Source organism: Bos javanicus, chromosome 2 (assembly GCF_032452875.1).
Source record: "Bos javanicus breed banteng chromosome 2, ARS-OSU_banteng_1.0, whole genome shotgun sequence".
NCBI lineage: Eukaryota > Metazoa > Chordata > Mammalia > Artiodactyla > Bovidae > Bos > Bos javanicus.
Genome location: NC_083869.1, coordinates 34,127,824 through 34,145,941, shown reverse-complemented (window position 1 = coordinate 34,145,941; position 18,118 = coordinate 34,127,824). Strand labels below are relative to the sequence as shown.

The window sequence follows — 18,118 nt, the reverse complement described above, 5'->3', positions numbered from 1 at the left end:
ATTTTGAAATTTAATGCTTTTTACCACTCAGTCTAGCTTACTAGTGCCCCAGTGGAGCTCAGTAAAACTGTAGCACTGTTAACAATTATGTGATTTTGTGAAATATATCAGCACCACCATGCCTGTATCTATCTCTGTATCTAGTAAAATGTTGGAAAGAGTTGGCTTCCCTAATAAAAGTATCCTAAGTAGCTAATGAGATTTACTTTCTTTTTCCCCAAAATAATATCTTTTACAAATTCTTGAATTTTCATGTATAAATAGATCAGAAATTATATGCTTCATTCTTAAATTATGTATATATACTATATTTTCAATACAACTTGTACACTTTTAGCTACCAAAATTTTGCAATCATTTTTACATGAAATTTACAGTTTTCTTATTTACAGTTATTTGTGGATGGTTATTGCAAAACTAGTTGTGCAAGTAGATTACATTGTCAATATCACATACCAATCTGAAGAAAATATTTGCTAAAAAATAAATATTTCTGCACAGAGTATTTCAAAAGCATCATGATTTCATGCTACATTATGTGCATAAAGACTAGGAAATATACGTGTTTTGGTAGATTGTTTCGTTATGTTTAAAGCATTCCAAGGTACTTACTACTTAACTGATGTGAGCAAGATTCTTTGTATCAGATGACTGACATTTTCCAGTAATTACACACATTACTGTTTGAAATGTATTATTTAACCAGCAAACACTCTTGTATACATATTCCTATCAAAATTATAGAACATAAACTTCAGCTAAAAATAGGTAATTTGCCTTTAAAGTTGGCAGGTTCCCAGATTAAAAACTAGGGATTCCCCAATATTTTTATCTATTTCCTTAGTATTTGTTAGGAGAGTACCATATTATTTCAATGCTATTGTAATTATAGGGCCATTTTGATGAAACTATGTAAAGCAGTTAATTATAAGATTACAGATCTTTGAATTGTACTCCTGAATAACACAAAAATGATGGAATTACGTGGGATTTTCTCAAATACTCAAACAATATATTGTCAGTATTTAAAAATACAGATTAAATGCTAGCAGTTATAATTATTTGATTATTTTCAACTCAAAAACAGCATTAAAATACAGACAATGGAGGTACAAAGAATACAGGTTAAACATATAGTGCTTTAAAACCACAGTTGTGCTCAATTATTTTTTGTCTCTTAAAACATAAATTAAGTCGCAGATGTTATGACTGCAATTCAGGAATTCATCTGGGTTTTCATATTAAAATTAGCTTTTCAAGAGTAACCATATTACTATTGCCACTTCTCAAAATAAAAATATTTTGTTGGAAGCATTTCTGTAGAAATTCTTGGTATTCTCATTTGAAAGTTGAGTGATGATTAGTAGAACAATGAAATCGGTCAATTGTTCTTAACATTGCATTTCTATAGATGTGTTATTCTAGTCATAGTAATAATGTGTTACTTTTAAATAACTTGTCATCTCTCTCAACTCCCATTTAGTAGTTTATATAAATAAGTCATAATAATTTATTTTTCATGCTGTCAATTATTAAGAATTCATATGGGCCAGAAGCTTAGTGTTGTGACCAGTTTTAAAAAAAGGATAAAGTATCTTGACATTAAAAACAAAAAGAATTCATGTCTTCCTGTGGATTTTCTTTTCTATATTGCATATTCTTACAGTGTATTTGTATCACAAAAGCATGTAATGAATTGTTCTAAGCTTGGGCATTGATCAGTCACAGTACCTAATACTTTATAAAGCATTTAAAAAGGCTACCCTTTTAGTTTTTAAAAGGTTGAAATCATTTCATAATAAGTTAATGAGAACCACAAGAAAACAACTTTAAAGGAGAACGCGCAAGTAAGAGGGACAAGGGGAAGCTATCGCATATCTAGAAAACAATTGCAATGTAGATATATTAATAATTTTATGGATCTTGGACAAAAGTGATGTTGGACAAGTATTGGGGTATGCATGCACGCACTGGGGTGTTATGGCAGAGGAAGCTTCCTAATGCCAGCTTTCTCCTTTTCTGAGCAGATGGATCTTTGCGAGTTGCGTGAGAATCACCCTATAGATTTTTGTCATGAGGTTAAATTCAGGTAGTGTCAGGCAAGGGAAAGAGCACTAGAAGGTTTTTAGAAGACATAAGCAGTGCTGCGGCACTGGTACCCTAATACCACCATCTTTGTGATGATGCATTAAGTCTTATAGTTTTATTGTACCTTGCGTTTTACAAAGCACTTCCACAAATATATTTCAGAGACTCCTTAACACCCCTTTGAGATACTTAAGATGTTATCTCATTTTTATAGTTTTGGATTCTGGAGCTCACTGAGAGTTTGCCTTGACAGTGAGTAGAGGAGGTAGGACTTGAGCTGAGATTTACCACACTGAGTCTCTAGCCATCACTACTATCCCACACTAGAGTTTAGCTGGCTTGTTCTGTACAATGTATCTGTGCCATGAGGGAGTGGGCCTTGATGTCTGAAAAGAACCGTTAAGACCGTAAACTGCTTTTCTGAAAAAACGTACATTTTTTCAAAATTGTATTTTGAAAATGATTTTAAAATAACCATTAGGGAATTATATGATGGATCAAAAGAGGGTTCATTAGGGAGCCAGTCTTCATGAAATACATACTAGTTGTACTGAATTCAACAGACCATTTTTGCACACTTGGCATTTAACATCCATTCAAAGTAGATATGTTTGTAACCATGAGATTCATACTCACAATTATTACTGTAAATAGTATCATTTTAAAGCTAGAAACCTAACAGTGCAAACTACAATTAGGAGAGAGAAAACAATAGCTACACTTGGCGTTTTTCTGAAACAAAAGCTTTAGTCTTGGTTCCAGCCATTTAGTTGGAGATGTTGCACATTGTGCAAAAGCTAAATTGTGGAAAATTGCTTATTTTCCTGATTGCTTTTAATGTTATGTTCCTGGATGAGAGCCAAAGAATCTAGCATTTTTGAGCACCTACTATGTGCCAGGCACTCTCCTACATGTTATCTTATTTCCTCCTCAGGTGTTTTCAGGGCAGGTACCATTATCTCTGGAGAAAGACTCAGAAGGGTTAATTAATTTGCTTAAGGTCACACAGCTATTAATGAAAGAACCTGTGCTGAGACCCAAGTTGGTCTAACTGCAGAGCACTACATGAGTCTCAAAGTTTTCATGTGCATCAGGATCATATGGAGGAGGGCTTGTTATAACAGGACTACTGGCCTCACTTCCCACCAAAGTTTCTGATTTAATAGAATGGGTGGGGTCCAAGAATAGGCATTCCTAACAGGTTCCCAGGTGGTTGGAGCTAGTGCTGCTAATTCAAGGGCCACCCCCGATGACATCATCTTGTCTTCTAAGTGCCTCTTTGAACTCAATAGACACATTGATTGTACAGCAAAAAATATTATTTGAAGTCTAGTAACATTTAAAATTTTTGTAATTTATAAGAATTTTGATTTACAATTAGAAATCTACTTAAACAACTGCTCTACTTTGAGTTTTTAACCATGGATAAGCATTTGACAAACTCCAATTCACTTTTAGTAACTAGTTCTATCAGATTTCTTTTTTGACCATAAAAAGCATTCAGAAAAAATATACTATTGTTAATAATTCCTATTTTAGATAGGCATTTCGGGTGATCAATTTTATCCTTAGATAACATATGATAGGATTTTACAATAACATTTGGATAGGGACCTTGTTCTTTTAGGCATTTAGAACCATTGTTAATGATCAACCTCCAGAAGGACCCTGAGAGCAGCAGTCATATACACATAAGAAAGAAAGAAAAGAAAGTGAAGTCGCTCAGTTGTGTCTGACTCTTTGTGACCTTGTGGACTGTAGCCTACCAGGCTCCTCAGTCCATGGAAATTTTCCAGGCAAGAGTACTAGAGTGGATTGCCATTTCCTTCTCCAGGGGATCTTCCCAAACCAGGGATTGAACCCGGATCTCCCGCATTGCAGGCAGGCGCTTTACCATCTGAGCCACCAGGGAAGCCCTATACACGTTAAACCTGACACCAAATGCTATTCTGCCCTAACTTAGTTTCCTTATCTTCTTACTGGAAGAGTCAGTAAGGTCATCAGAGTTAGCTCTGATGACCAACCTATTATAATGGACTTAAGAAGCTCTGCTGTCCCAAATGTAACCCTTCCTTCCATATATGTTGAATGAGTGGTTATTTTAAAACCCTGCAAGAACATGCCTTCTGCATTTTTCATTCCTGGTTTTCTTCTCAACTAATTAAGAGTATGGGACTCCCCTACAGAGTAAACTGGTAAGTCTTTCAAATTGATGCTCAGCAATTAATAACATCTAACCCAGATAAATTTTAGATTAAGATGCTATTTTATTTAGACCTGGAGACCAGGTAATATTATTTTTAGGTGGAAGCCAAAAGGTGTTATGTTAATGCTTCTAATCACCTAGGAGGAGAGCAGTTGCTATACCGCCATTATTGGCTACAGTAGTTAACCTGGCTCTCAGCAGGATCCCACGATGGAGGGATCAGACTGTGACTGGGGAAAGTGACAGTGACTTTAGGGATTAGATATTTGGCTAGGACAAGGGATGAGTTTTGTAAATTAAGACAACTGCTTTGGTTTAATTCAGTGTTAAGTCTTCTGATTGTTAAGTCTATACTTGACTCACCATATCTTTATATTGCTTGGGCTAAAAAGCTAGTATCCTGTAGGAATGGACCTTCCTAATCCTGTCCCACCCTCTGAGACTTGGATTTTAATATCAAGAAATTCTTTTATGTTGAGGAATTACAAAGAATAAAATGTTCATGTTATACTAGAATTTAAACAAGCTGGATGCTTGCACACCACTTCCCGTATTCCTATTCCTTCATGCTTAGTTTTTATAAAGAAGTATAGAAGCTTTATGTGGGAGGCTGAATTTTAGGTATGTCATACCAAATGTTGAAGCATTCGCTAATCAATCAGATCTGAATTCCTCACCTGCCAGATATTCTCTACAAATGAACATTCTCTGTTGAATTCTTTCTGAACTTCCCTGGAGCTTGGACTGACAATCCTTCTGAAATTTGTTGCAGCTGCAAAAATCTGCCTTACATAACAGAAACAAAATCCCTAAGTTGTCCACTGAATCAGTTAGCCATTTCTCTTTCTCCTCTGCTAGACACCCATAAAAGTTTGTTGAGTGACGAAAGGAAATCATCAGTTAGCCCCTAAATTTCTACCTGCATAACACCCAACAATTTGGAAAGCTGGCTAAAATTATTATACTTTTATTGAATTGACTGGTCTGTGTACACACTCTGTCATGTGTATTTGATTGCTTATGTTTTTATTTTCAAAAATTAAGCAGGGATAAAACATGCCTATGCCTACAGATTGCCTTCCACACAGATTATCAATTTATGTGACCATTAAACAATATATAGGGAGCAATTTAAGGTCACTTTAATTATATTTTAAATAGTGCAAAGTTTTTGTAAATTTAAATAAGTTGCGTGTATTTGAAACTAATATACTAGCCAAAGGTAAAAGTAAGTCAATAGATTATATTTCTATCATAGAGGGACATAAATAAATCCATTTAATAATATACACAGATACAGTATTTCTTTAAAAATATATATGTGTAAAACTTAGTAAAAGATGAAGAAACTTTCAAAAGTTTTGAAATTTTGTTCAGAAGAAAAGTGTACAATGAACCAGTCCATAATAAATGTAAAGTTGCATGTAAATCAATTGAAAAATAAAACGTCTTAACTGGAATTTGGCTAATCAGAATCTTAAATTAACTTGCAATTTATCTGTATGCTGATTTTACGAGAGACATATGTCACCACTCTCCCAAAATAATCTAAGAGTTGAATATATTAAAATATATTCCATCATATATTCTGATATTTTGAATCAATATATATTCAGCCCAATTCACATATAATAGATTTTCAGTTACTCTTTGATTAGTAGATGTGTCTGAACAACCAAATAAAGTTGAACATTTTTTTCTGCTGGTTTGTCCATTTTCTTTATAGATAGGTAAATGCATACCATTTTTCTATAGCTGGAATTAGAAAGTCACAGAACAATATACCCTTAATGGAAGCTACTTTTGCCACATAAATCCACTAAAATTGCAGTTTTTGGAAAGAAAACAATGTGTGCTAATTTGATCAAAAGTCTTACTGATCAAATTCAGTATTGCCCTAAAATGTGAGTCAGAAGAAAGCTGTGGATATTAGTTTGTGTCTGTAGCACTTCAGCAGTTCTTAAGATGATTCCCTTCCAACACCACCCATCAATAAAAAAGAAAATAAAAATTAGAGAAACTTGTTTCTAAGCATTTAAGGAAATGTGCCAATGGAAAATATTTTAGGGAGTTTGTGAATACAGTTGTGAATACAGTTGGAGAAAGAATTTTAAATAGAAAGGCCTTTTTGTCCTCATTAAAGCTGGCTTATATTCATGTATTTGGAAATGGTTTCCTATACTGTCATTTTTTTTCAGTGTGCTAGAATTAATGTAATTATCTATAAACATCTCAATCCAGAAGGATATCTGTTCTCAAAAGTGACCAGGTTCCCTTTTGCCCCCTTGAACTTCCATGAGTTGAGGATCATCTGAGTTGCATCCATGAACAATTTTATCCTCTGCTTTCCTGCTTGGAAGGCATTTTCATAGCAAAGTACTGGTTTAGTAAAAGCAATAAATAGGAGTCTCCATGCAAGAGAAATTGGAGTTTCCTAACATGCACATGATTCAAAAAATAAAAATAAAAGTAAGGTGCCTTGAGATGCTGGCAGTTTTAACATTTGGAACAGAAGAGTTCAAACATATATTTACATCGTAACTGCTCAATTTTACCTTACAAGCGTCAATTTAGGAAAATATACAGTACTTTTGCATATAATGGTACCTTGTGAGCCCCTGAGTCAAGTAGAGAGGATTTAAATACAAAAAGGAAAACAGCCATTAAAAGCACTTACATTGTATGTGGAATAAACAGTACAAAATGATTATTTCCCCGGAAGACCAGGATCAGAAACATGCCTATGAAGACCCAAGACTCCTACAGTGCTTAGGGATGAATCTGTCAAAGAGGGATGCCTAATTGGATGAAGGCAAGTTTTCCTTTGCCTTGGGGGGTGAAGCTCTAAAGAGAGATCACTGTCTTGTTTTAAAAGTGAAGTCAAGTTGTCTTCTGAAGCGGTGTTCAGATGCACTCCACTTGAGAGGGATTCTTTGGATTTAAGTTTAGACTTTTCAAGGTCTAGAAATTCAGGACACTGATGAAAGAAAAGAGAAGAAAACATATTTTTATAATTCATTTGGACATATTTCTAAATGACACCATGAAATCTAAACATGCTTACTTCTCCCATAAATCTGTATTTGATTAGTGGTCTTAACCAATCTTTCCCTCTCAAAGGTGGGTCAAGACATTGGAGGTCAGACGTCAGTTTAGGTAATCTTACCCAGCCATTCCAAGATCTTTAATTTTACTCTGAAGCCATATCAGATTATTATTATTATTTTAAACACAATATTTCACACTGAGTTTTCCAGATGAGTTTTAACTCAAAATTCCCAGATCAGAAAGGTGGGTCATTTGGTGAGTACATTTGGAAAACACAGAGAAAGAAAAAGGAAGGAAAATCAACCATCCCTTGGCAGAAAGTGTCATGTAAATCCACTGAAAACAAAAAACAAGGTGCATGATTTCACATGTTTCCCAGTCATTCAAAACCAGTTAGAGACAAATCAGTGTCTACCTTCATACTTTAGAGAGAGTGCATTATTTTCCTTCAGGCACATTACTCTGTGCTATTAAAATAGTTTCATTCCCCAGAGCATTTTCCACTCAATCCCCAAACTTCTAAAAAAGTTTTTGCAAGATTGTTCTGTAAATTCTTATTTAAATTGCTGTTCTTAAGTCCAGTCTGGCCACAGTATTTAAGTGATTAAGAAAGATTCCCAAAATGGAATTCCAAAGGAATTACACTTTTCACATTAACAAAATCAGAGGGCTTCCTCACAGGACTTCAGAGGGAAAATAAAGGACACTAACACTTCTCCTACCATCATCAAGGTAAGAAACTTTTAGAGCGCCTTAGTGATGGGTGGGCACAGATGTGATTATTATCTGATTACTCCTGGTCTCAGGTCTTGTCTGGCCATAGTTCTTGCCCCTTCCTTCCCCAGATCCTGTTCAAGAGTGTCTCTAGAGCAAATTACAAACCTTTATCTAAACGTTTTTTGGACCCAGGGGTAGTCTTTAGTTTTCAATGATCTACCATTTATAAACTTAAGTAGATTATTAACTCTTGAAAAAAGCTTTTTCTTAACAAAAACAAACAAAAAAAACCACTAGTGTTTTAAGATCACTCTTCTAGGTCCATCGTTCTCAAGCTTTAAATGAGCAAAAGAATTGGGGAGAAGGGGTGGGATTGAGGAAAGCTTGTTTTTTTTTTAAATTTAATTTTATTTTTTTAACTTTACAGTATTGTATTGGTTTTGCCATATATCAAAATGAATCCGCCACAGGTATACATGTGTTCCCCATCCTGAATCCTCCTCCCACCTCCCTCCTATACCAAAGACAGAAATATAGATCAATGGAACAAAATAGAAAGCCCAGAGATAAATCCATGCACATAAGGACACCTTATCTTTGACAAAGGAGGCAAGAATATACAATGGATTAAAGACAATCTCTTTAACAAGTGGTGCTGGGAAATCTGGTCAACCACTTGTAAAAGAATGAAACTAGAACACTTTCTAACACCATACACAAAAATAAACTCAAAATGGATTAACGATCTAAACATAAGACCAGAAACTATAAAACTCCTAGAGGAGAACATAGGCAAAACACTCTCCGACATGCATCACAGCAGGATCCTCTATGACCCACCTCCCAGAATATTGGAAATAAAAGCAAAAATGGGACTTAATTAAACTTAAAAGCTTCTGCACAACAAAGGAAACTATAAACAAGGTGAAAAGACAGCCTTCAGAATGGGAGAAAATAATAGCAAATGAAGCAACTGACAAACAACTAATCTCAAAAATATACAAGCAACTCCTACAGCTCAATTCCAGAAAAATAAATGACCCAATCAAAAAATGAGCCAAGGAACTAAATAGGAACTAAATTTCTTCAAAGAAGACATACAGATGGCTAACAAACACATGAAAAGATGCTCAACATCACTCATTATCAGAGAAATGCAAATCAAAACCACTATGAGGTACCATTTCATGCCGGTCAGAATGGCTGCGATCCAAAAGTTTACAAGCAATAAATGCTGGAGAGGGTGTGGAGAAAAGGGAACCCTCTTACACTGTTGGTGGGAATGCAAACTAGTACAGCCACTATGGAGAACAGCGTGGAGATTCCTTAAAAAACTGGAAATAGAACTGCCTTATGATCCAGCAATCCCACTGCTGGGCATACACACTGAGGAAACCAGAAGGGAAAGAGACACGTGTACCCCAATGTTCATCACAGCACTGTTTATAATAGCCAGGACATGGAAGCAACCTAGATGTCCATCAGCAGATGAATGGATAAGAAAGCAGTGGTACATATACACAATGGAGTATTACTCAGCCATTAAAAAGAATACATTTGAATCAGTTCTAATGAGGTGGATGAAACTGGAGCCTATTATACAGAGTGAAGTAAGCCAGAAGGAAAAACATAAATACAGTATACTAACGCATATATATGGAATTTAGAAAGATGGTAACGATAACCCTGTATACGAGACAGCAAAAGAGACACTGATGTATAGAACAGTCTTATGGACTCTGTGGGAGAGGGAGAGGGTGGGAAGATTTGGGAGAATGGCATTGAAACATGTGAAATGTCATGTATGAAACGAGATGCCAGTCCAGGTTCAGTGCACGATGCTGGATGCTTGGGGCTGGTGCGCTGGGACGGCCCAGGGGGATGGTATGGGGAGGGGGGAGGGAGGAGGGTTCAGGATGGGGAGCACGTGTATACCTGAAATTAAAAAAAAAAAAAATTAAAAAAAAAAAAAGAATACATTTGAATCAGCTCTAATGAGGTGGATGAAACTGGAGCCTATTATACAGAGTGAAGTAAGCCAGAAAGAAAAACACCAATACAGTATACTAACGCATATATATGGAATTTAGAAAGATGGTAACAATAACCCTGTGTACGAGACAGCAAAAGAGACACTGATGTATAGAACAGTCTTTCGGACTCTGTGGGAGAGGGAGAGGGAGAGGGTGGGATGATTTGGGAGAATGGCATTGAAACATGTATAATACCATATATGAAACGAGTCACCAGTTCAGGTTCGATGCACGATACTGGATGCTTGGGGCTGGTGCACTGGGATGACCCAGAGGGATAGTATGGGGAAGCTTGTTTAAAACAGAGATTACAGGGCTCATTCCCAGACGTTCTAATTGAGTAGAGACAGAGATGGAAATGAGAGTGTGCATTTTCTATAGCAGCCCAGGTTATTAGATTCTGATTTAGGTGGTCCCTGGAAACACCCCTCGGGAGACGCTCTTGTCTATATTCACCTGTGAGGAAGGACTGAAAGTTCGATCTGTCTTGATGGACGCGACCGGATGCCTGGGCCTCATCAGGCGGATGGTGGGTCTCTGATACTCTCCTCCTGCAGTGACCATACTATAGGCTGGTGGCACCACAGTGGTTTGTTTCTGCAGCAGCTGTAAGATGGTCTGGATGTCTGCAGTCATTTGGGATTCAAGTCTGCAGGACAGACAGAAATGGGGGAAGACCGTCCTAAAATAGTTCAGGATTGCAAAACATTTGAAAAAACTGCAGCAGCACCACCAAACAGAATCGTGGCCTTGCTTTAAACAAGAAGGACAGGAGAGGGAGCACGGAGACGCTTGCTTGCTATATCACACTAATGGCTCTGATAATGATCATTGCTCCTGTTCCTTTAATAAGATCTTAACAGAAAAACATAATGCAAAGACTACATTTTCACAGTGTACATTGTATTACATTACAGTTAAGCTTTATTGATTTCAAAATGGAAAAAAAACACATTGAGAATCTATTTTTAATCAGTCATTCTCTTTGCTTTTAAGTCAGGTTTTGGTCAGTTTCTCATGAATATTTTATTTACTCTTTAAAAAAGAGATATTATAGCACATTTCTTTCATAATGGCAACAACTGGATAATTTATTATGTGTTTCAAATTTATATTATCAACATTTTATGTTACCACTCTCCTATTCACATCAAGTATTATATATTATTCATTACATTCTTTCCTTCATGTTAAGTACTGCCAAATGCTAAATTCCTTTCCCATCTATAGTTCAGGGCCTTTGGTATTTAGAAACAGACCAAATATAAAAGTTCACTTGCTTCTATAGCCCATCTGGCTTGCAAAATACCAGCCTGATCATTTTTTCCCCAAAGTTCACAAGTAGCCAAATGGCCTGTTAATTTCATTCTCATTTTAAATTAAAATTCAAGAGAAAAAACAACAGAATACAATGGATCTGATTCCTCTCCTTTGCATGTGTTAACAGTATTAAAAAAGAATTTTGTGGGTATAAAACAGAAAATTTAGACCATATGCCTCTTGAGATAACTTTTAAGTCTTTACTTGTTTGTGCTTACTATTCTGTTTAAATGGAAAATGCAAGAAAAAGGTAAATTTTACCAAAAATGTTAAAAGCACAGACTAATTTTGCCCAGTTATATACATGCTATATTTGTGAAGTTCAAAATGGAGAGCACTTAACCTTTGATTTGAGAGAGAACAGAATAAACCGGGACAACATGAAAAAAGATCATTCTTCTTCTAGTTTTTAATATTGACACTAGAAATTTTCCTTCTGAGAATCATGGTAACCTGAAAATTATTTGTACAGGTTTTCTATATTTGGTATATTTGGTATGTATAGCTATGTAGCTTAATGTTTTCTAAACAAATAGCTATAAATTATATGTGACTGTGCCTTGGGTGTCAAAACCACACCCCCAAAATTTGAATTATCAACTAGTTTATTATCTACTTGTTACCCATTGTTCTGATCTAATATTTTTATGGTGCTAACTAAACAGGGAAGACTCATTATTTTATTAAGCATCAATACTTTCTTTCATGCTTCAAAGTATGGCACAAATTTTATCTGCACACCCAAATCTTACCTTATTCAGAATTAATTTCTCTCTTCTCTGAGTCCCCAGAGAGAATTCCATATTCATTGTAAATATTTCTGTATGAATTTATCCTATCAGGAACAGCATTTAACATTTAGGGAGTAGCTTACCCATTACATGTAGAAGGATTTGGGGGTGGACAGTGGAATAATAAAAACTTCATCAACAAATGAGATTAAAGACCCAACAGAGAGTCACACATTATGATAATGATTTTGATTCCTTACAAAACCTTTGTCAAATAGCAATCATCTTCAAGAAACAGAATCTCTATATCACAGATTCTGTCTGAGAAGGGAAAACCGATTGGAAGTGTGTCTTCAGTAAGAGCAGCATGCGGCCCGTTAGTGGGACTCCTGACCAGAAGACCATCACATGCAGGTGGGGCAGCTGTTGCAGGGTGAGAACGAGACTGTCTGTGCCAACATGACTTAGCTGAGACTGTAGACCACCTTTATCAACATGACTTAGTTGCTTGTTTCAGGAAAACTTTGAGAAAAATAAGTCTAAGGGAATAAATAACTTTACTCCCTCAGGAAAATTCTACAGATTAACTCACTGGAGACAGCAAACTGATCTTGAGAGCAAATAACTTGCTTAATCAAATTTTATTTATACATACTTGCTTTAAGATCCTCACATCACTGTGTCCATCAATCCTGGACTATCATCTTGTGAATTTAGCCCAAATCCCTCAGTTTTTCAACCTGAAAGGCCCAAACTCCAAAGTCATATAAATACTCCACTTTTTACTTTCCTTTCTGAGATAATACTTAAGACTCTTTCTAGGTCAAGGTCTTCCTGCAGTGATTATGAATACTTGGTTTAGTTGTATTAACGATAGTCTGATATTTTGCAATGGATTGAATGTTTATGTTGAAATGCTAATGGCGAAATCCTAACCACAATGTGATGGTAGTAAGAGGTATGGCCTTTGGGATGTAATTAAGTCATAAAGGTAGATCCTTCATGAATGGTATTAGTGCCTCATAAGCCAGAGCCCCAAAGAGCTCCCTTCCTCCTATCATGTGAGGACATAGTGAGAAGACAGCCATCTATGAACCAGGAAACGGGCTCTCATTAGATACAGAATCTCCCAGCACTTCCATCTTGGACTCGCCAGTCTCCAGAACTGAGAAATATCTGTGTTTATAAACTACCCAGTCTATTGTATTTTTGTTACAGCAGCCCCCAAAGACTAAAACATTCAAGAAGAAGAATTTTAGTAAAGAATTTCTCTATTATGCATAGGTTGTATTTTCATGTTTATGATTAGGATCTATCAGTTTAACTGGAATGGACTCTTCTGATGACACTAAATAATCTATTCTACTCTGGAAGAATTAGAGAGAATTTTGAAAAATTCTAGCTTGGTCTTTAAAACAGAAAAACTCAATTTTATAACTTTTTCTTTTGCCAGTGAAGGGTAGCAGCAGATGCCACCCCAAAATAAGCCACTTTGGCATATTGATTCTTTTGAGCTGTAGGCACTTGGAGAGCAGCAAGTGCGGGGAGAGGCTTTCTCTGAACTTTTCTTATCTGCCTAAAGGCAGATATTCCAGAATGAACTCAACTGTCATAAATCCCTTCCCTGGGAGTTTCAACAACCAGGGAAGGTTGAACTTTGTTACAGAAGAGGCATCACACCAAGACAAACTTTGTCACAAACTATCATACCTCCCACCTATTCTTTCAAGGGGTCATTCTTCTATCTTAAAAATCATTTACTCTTCTCTAAGGGACCTACATCCTCCAGCCCCTTTCCCTATAAAGATGGTATTTAATCCTGAATTCTAAGGCACCTCAGGGAGTAACTCATTTTCCTCTGAGGATCTCCCATGTGTACATGAGGTATACATGTTAATGCATTTATGTTCTTTTTTTTTTTCTTGTTAATCTTTTATTATAGGGGGTCTCAGCCGGAAACTCAGAAAGGTAGGGGGACATTTATTTTTCTTCCTCTACATCAGCATAGCTAAACAGCTGTGTAAAATGAATGTTTTCATTCACATCTTATCAAAGGCTCACAGTGTACCAGGAACAGTGTTCTGCAAGGGATGGAGTCAGCACTGAAACTTTTATATCCTCTTGGGCTTCCCTATACAAAGTGTGGTCAGATTTGGGAGCTTGTTAGAATGTGGATTCTAGACCTAGACTTAGAATCTACATTTTAACAAGATCCCCAGGTGATTCGAAAGCACATTAAAGTTTGAGAAGCATGGCTTTGGGATCAAGCGTTAGTGATTTTCCCTAAATATGTATATCCGTAGGCATAATATATAAGTATGTAAGAACATTTCTTATGTAAACCTTTAACCCCATATAGAGTTTAATTGGCCATTAAAGCAAAAAGCAGCAACAGCCAGGATGACTCAAGATAGACTATTTATATTTGTTTTTATTGCACTGTGTACTTAATATGTGTATTTGGATGAAACAAATGGGGTAGAAATTTACAGTTCTACTACATTTGAACAGAATGCTGAAGCTAAACAGAGTAGATCCAACTTAAAAAAGTATACCAGGATTCTCATCCTGCAAAGCTGAAGTTTAAATCGAGCTGCCTTCTTCAAACTTTTGGCTTCTACCATGGAGGAAACAGGTTCTTGGAGATGTCTGTGCAGTAAAAATGTAATATATTGGATTTTAAATCCAAAGAGGTTGAATCAGACAATAAAATGTTTTTGAGAACTAGCTAGAATTTAGTACAAGAAAGTAGATATGTTCAAAAACATACAGGTGCTGCTGCTGCTGCTGCTAAGTCGCTTCAGTCGTGTCCAAGTCTGTGCGACCCCATAGACGGCAGCCCACCAGGCTCCACCGCCCCTAGGATTCTCCAGGCAAGAACACTGGAGTGGGTTGCCATTTCCCTCTCCAATGCAGGAAAGGGAAAAAATAAAGTGAAGTCGCTCAGTCGTGTCCGACTCCTAGCGACCCCATGGACTGCAGCCCACCAGGCTCCTCCGTCCATGGGATTTTCCAGGCAAGAGTACTGGAGTGGGGTGCCATCACCTTCTCCGATACAGGTGCTAGGACATGTCAAAAAGATTCAGTTGCAGTTTGGCTGTATTGTATTGTAAAAAAAGTATTGTATAAAAGTAATTTTAAAACTAACATAATAAAATAATAACAGCTATTAGTATTAACAGTGTGTTGGTTGTTCAGTCATGCCTGACTTTTTGAGACCCTGTGGACTGCAGCACACCAGGCTCCTTTGTCCATGGGATTTTCCAGGCAAGGATACTGGAATGGTTTGCCATTTTCTTCTCCAGGGGATCTTCCTGACCCAGGGATTGAACCTGGGTCTTGCAGGCAGTTCTTAACCAACTGAAATACCAGGGAAGCCCATTAGTATTAGTATTAGTATTAATAGTAATACTATTAATGGTGGTTGCAAACCAAATGGGAACTAGGTGTACATGCCCTTAAAATTTATACTGTAGTTCCAGGACACATTAAAGGCAAGTTTTTTCAGTGATCTTTGATTTACACCAGCAGCAATGATTGGCATCCATGACAAGGCAACAAGGGAAAATTAAAATCTCAGATTTCACCTTCAATAAAGATCCAAATTAGGTAACATAGAAATATATGAAGAGTAGAAGAATATACTCAAACAAGTATCAATAATAGAAATGAAGTTAAGTTCATTGTTAATTATGTTTGGCCTCTTTCTGTTTTGTAGCATACATACTCTCCACATGTATTACATTAGTCTTCACAATAATATTGCAGGTCAGAAGAGGTTGAAAAAGGAAACTGTGGCTGGAGAAATTTTAATGACTTGACCTAGTAATCCTGTTAGTAACTAAAGTAAGAGAGCTATAACTTTAGGCTGAACAATTGTTAAGTGCTGTGCAAGTACTGTGCTGAAGAAATCACTGTCCCTGTCATTCACCCATTCATTCAGTCATTTTTTTTCATTTACTCCAGGAATTGAATGCATACTGCATGGTGGCACAGTGGTAAAGAATCTGCCCACAATGCAGAAGCAGAAGATGAAAGAGATGTGGGTTCTATCTCTGGGTTGGGAAGATCCCTTGAAATAGAAAATGGCAATCAGCTCCAGTATTCTTGCCTGGAAAATTCCATGGAAAGAGGAGCCTGGTGGGCTACAGTCCATAGGGTTTCAAAGAGCTGGACATGACTGAGCCACTGAGCCACATACACACACACACACACACACACACACACACACACACACACACCCCCAAACACACAAAGAAATATGCAGGAATAGAGGATGGTCAAGTTCAGAAATCACACTTTCATCTATCAGTTCTGTGTGTACAGTATGTATTTTGATATATACTATGGCTAAAAGATCAATGTAGCTTGGTATAAATAGAAGAGAGAGATAGGAAATGTAGTAATTAACTAAATATGCTTCTCTGAGCAATAATAAGTACGATCATGTCAAGTTCTTATACCTTAAATAGGAATTACTGAATCTAAGTAAGTGATCATCTGTTTTAATTTTCTCATATGTTTCAGTTTTACAAGACTGATATTTGACACTTTAGAATGGGATATAGATCTCAGTTTTTTAACTTTTAAAGTTTGGTTAAATTGCATGAAAAAATACAAAAAATATCATTAGTTCATGCAGTATTGTCATACTTTTCTTTGAAATTAAGGCATACAAGTTTATTTAAATTTACAAATTAGTTGGTTTTCTAATTCCTTTTGTCTATTTTAATTGCTAATTCATCTTTCATGGTAATGGTAATGTATATTTGTGTAGACACACATTTTTATGTTTACTGTATTATTTGACACTGCTTAATTCTGGCATAAAGATTAAAAAAAAACAATAAAACAACAAGCAACATCAACAAAACACAAGAAAAAGTAAGCATAGTAGCTAGTTCATGTGTATAAGCAAAACACACAGAATGTGGTAAGTATAGATAATGAGTAAGCAAGTAGTTTGTTAGACATGGGCAGACTTCATAAGATGCATTAAATACAAACAGCATGCTAGTAACCTGCAAAACGTTCCAAAGACAGAATAGAAATATGATGTAACAAACCAGAGTGTGGCTTATACTGTGGCCAAGTGTACTTGACCTTACATCTCAGTGATGGAGTAAGTGTGTGTCATTGCTGTTGGGCAGTTTTTAATCTGTGGACCTTTTTTGTGGAAATCTCGATTCTCATCCTCAGAACCACACCATCAGCAGGGAAGGCTGATGAGATATATATATATATATATATAAATGTCATGTAAATCAGGATTCAGGTTGTGCGATTCTTTTACCAGGATTGTACGTATTGGAAATGTGTTAATTACCCCATCTGGCTCTCCTCATCACTCACTGCGTGTTTTAAGTTGATTTAGTAAATCCTGTGATTTGAGCATCTTAGTTTAATCCATGCAGTTTTTCGTGTGTGACTATTGGAATACCTTGCCCAGTGGTGTCCTGGAAAATACCTTGAATCAAGGTCATTTTCCACATGTAACACAACTAAGACAGTATCATGCATCTATTTTTCTTAAATATGATTGATCAGTTTAATTTTAAGGAACTCATGTAGATTTGGGTTAAGGGGTTCTCTCCTTTCTAAAACCAAAATTTATTCCTTATCTTAAAAGGTCATAGATCAAAGATGGAGAGAAAATGGAGAGGATCTGGACTTCAACTCAATCACATTTTGACAAGTTGGCTGAAAAAATAAATGTTTAAATGATTTTGTCAATATTAAAACAAATGCCATAACACATAACTAAGTTACCAGGAACCACCACAAAGTATAAAAGGAGGATTGAAAGAAGAAGGGTGTTATTATTATTATTATCATTAAACTAAATAATTCATATTTAGTTTAATTCAAACTAAATATGAATTATTTGAGGGGATTAAAAAAAGGAAGTTTCTTAAGCAAGCAATGCTGATGAGATACTGATTTTATGACAAATAAAGAAAAAAATAGGATTCATG

At 36.0% G+C, this 18,118-nt stretch overlaps 1 protein-coding gene across 1 annotated transcript in view; it reads right to left on the bottom strand.

Moving 5' to 3' along the window:
• Positions 1-292: 292 nt before the first annotated feature.
• LOC133256048 (potassium voltage-gated channel subfamily H member 7) overlaps positions 293-18,118 on the bottom strand; it is a gene marked incomplete at its 5' end in the record, with an annotated part of 132,748 nt that continues 114,922 nt past the window's right edge. The window contains 2 exons of the mRNA XM_061430748.1: positions 293-7,271; positions 10,549-10,741. Of these exons, the coding sequence (XP_061286732.1) occupies positions 7,002-7,271; positions 10,549-10,741 (463 nt within the window). The remainder of the gene's footprint in view (positions 7,272-10,548; positions 10,742-18,118) is intronic.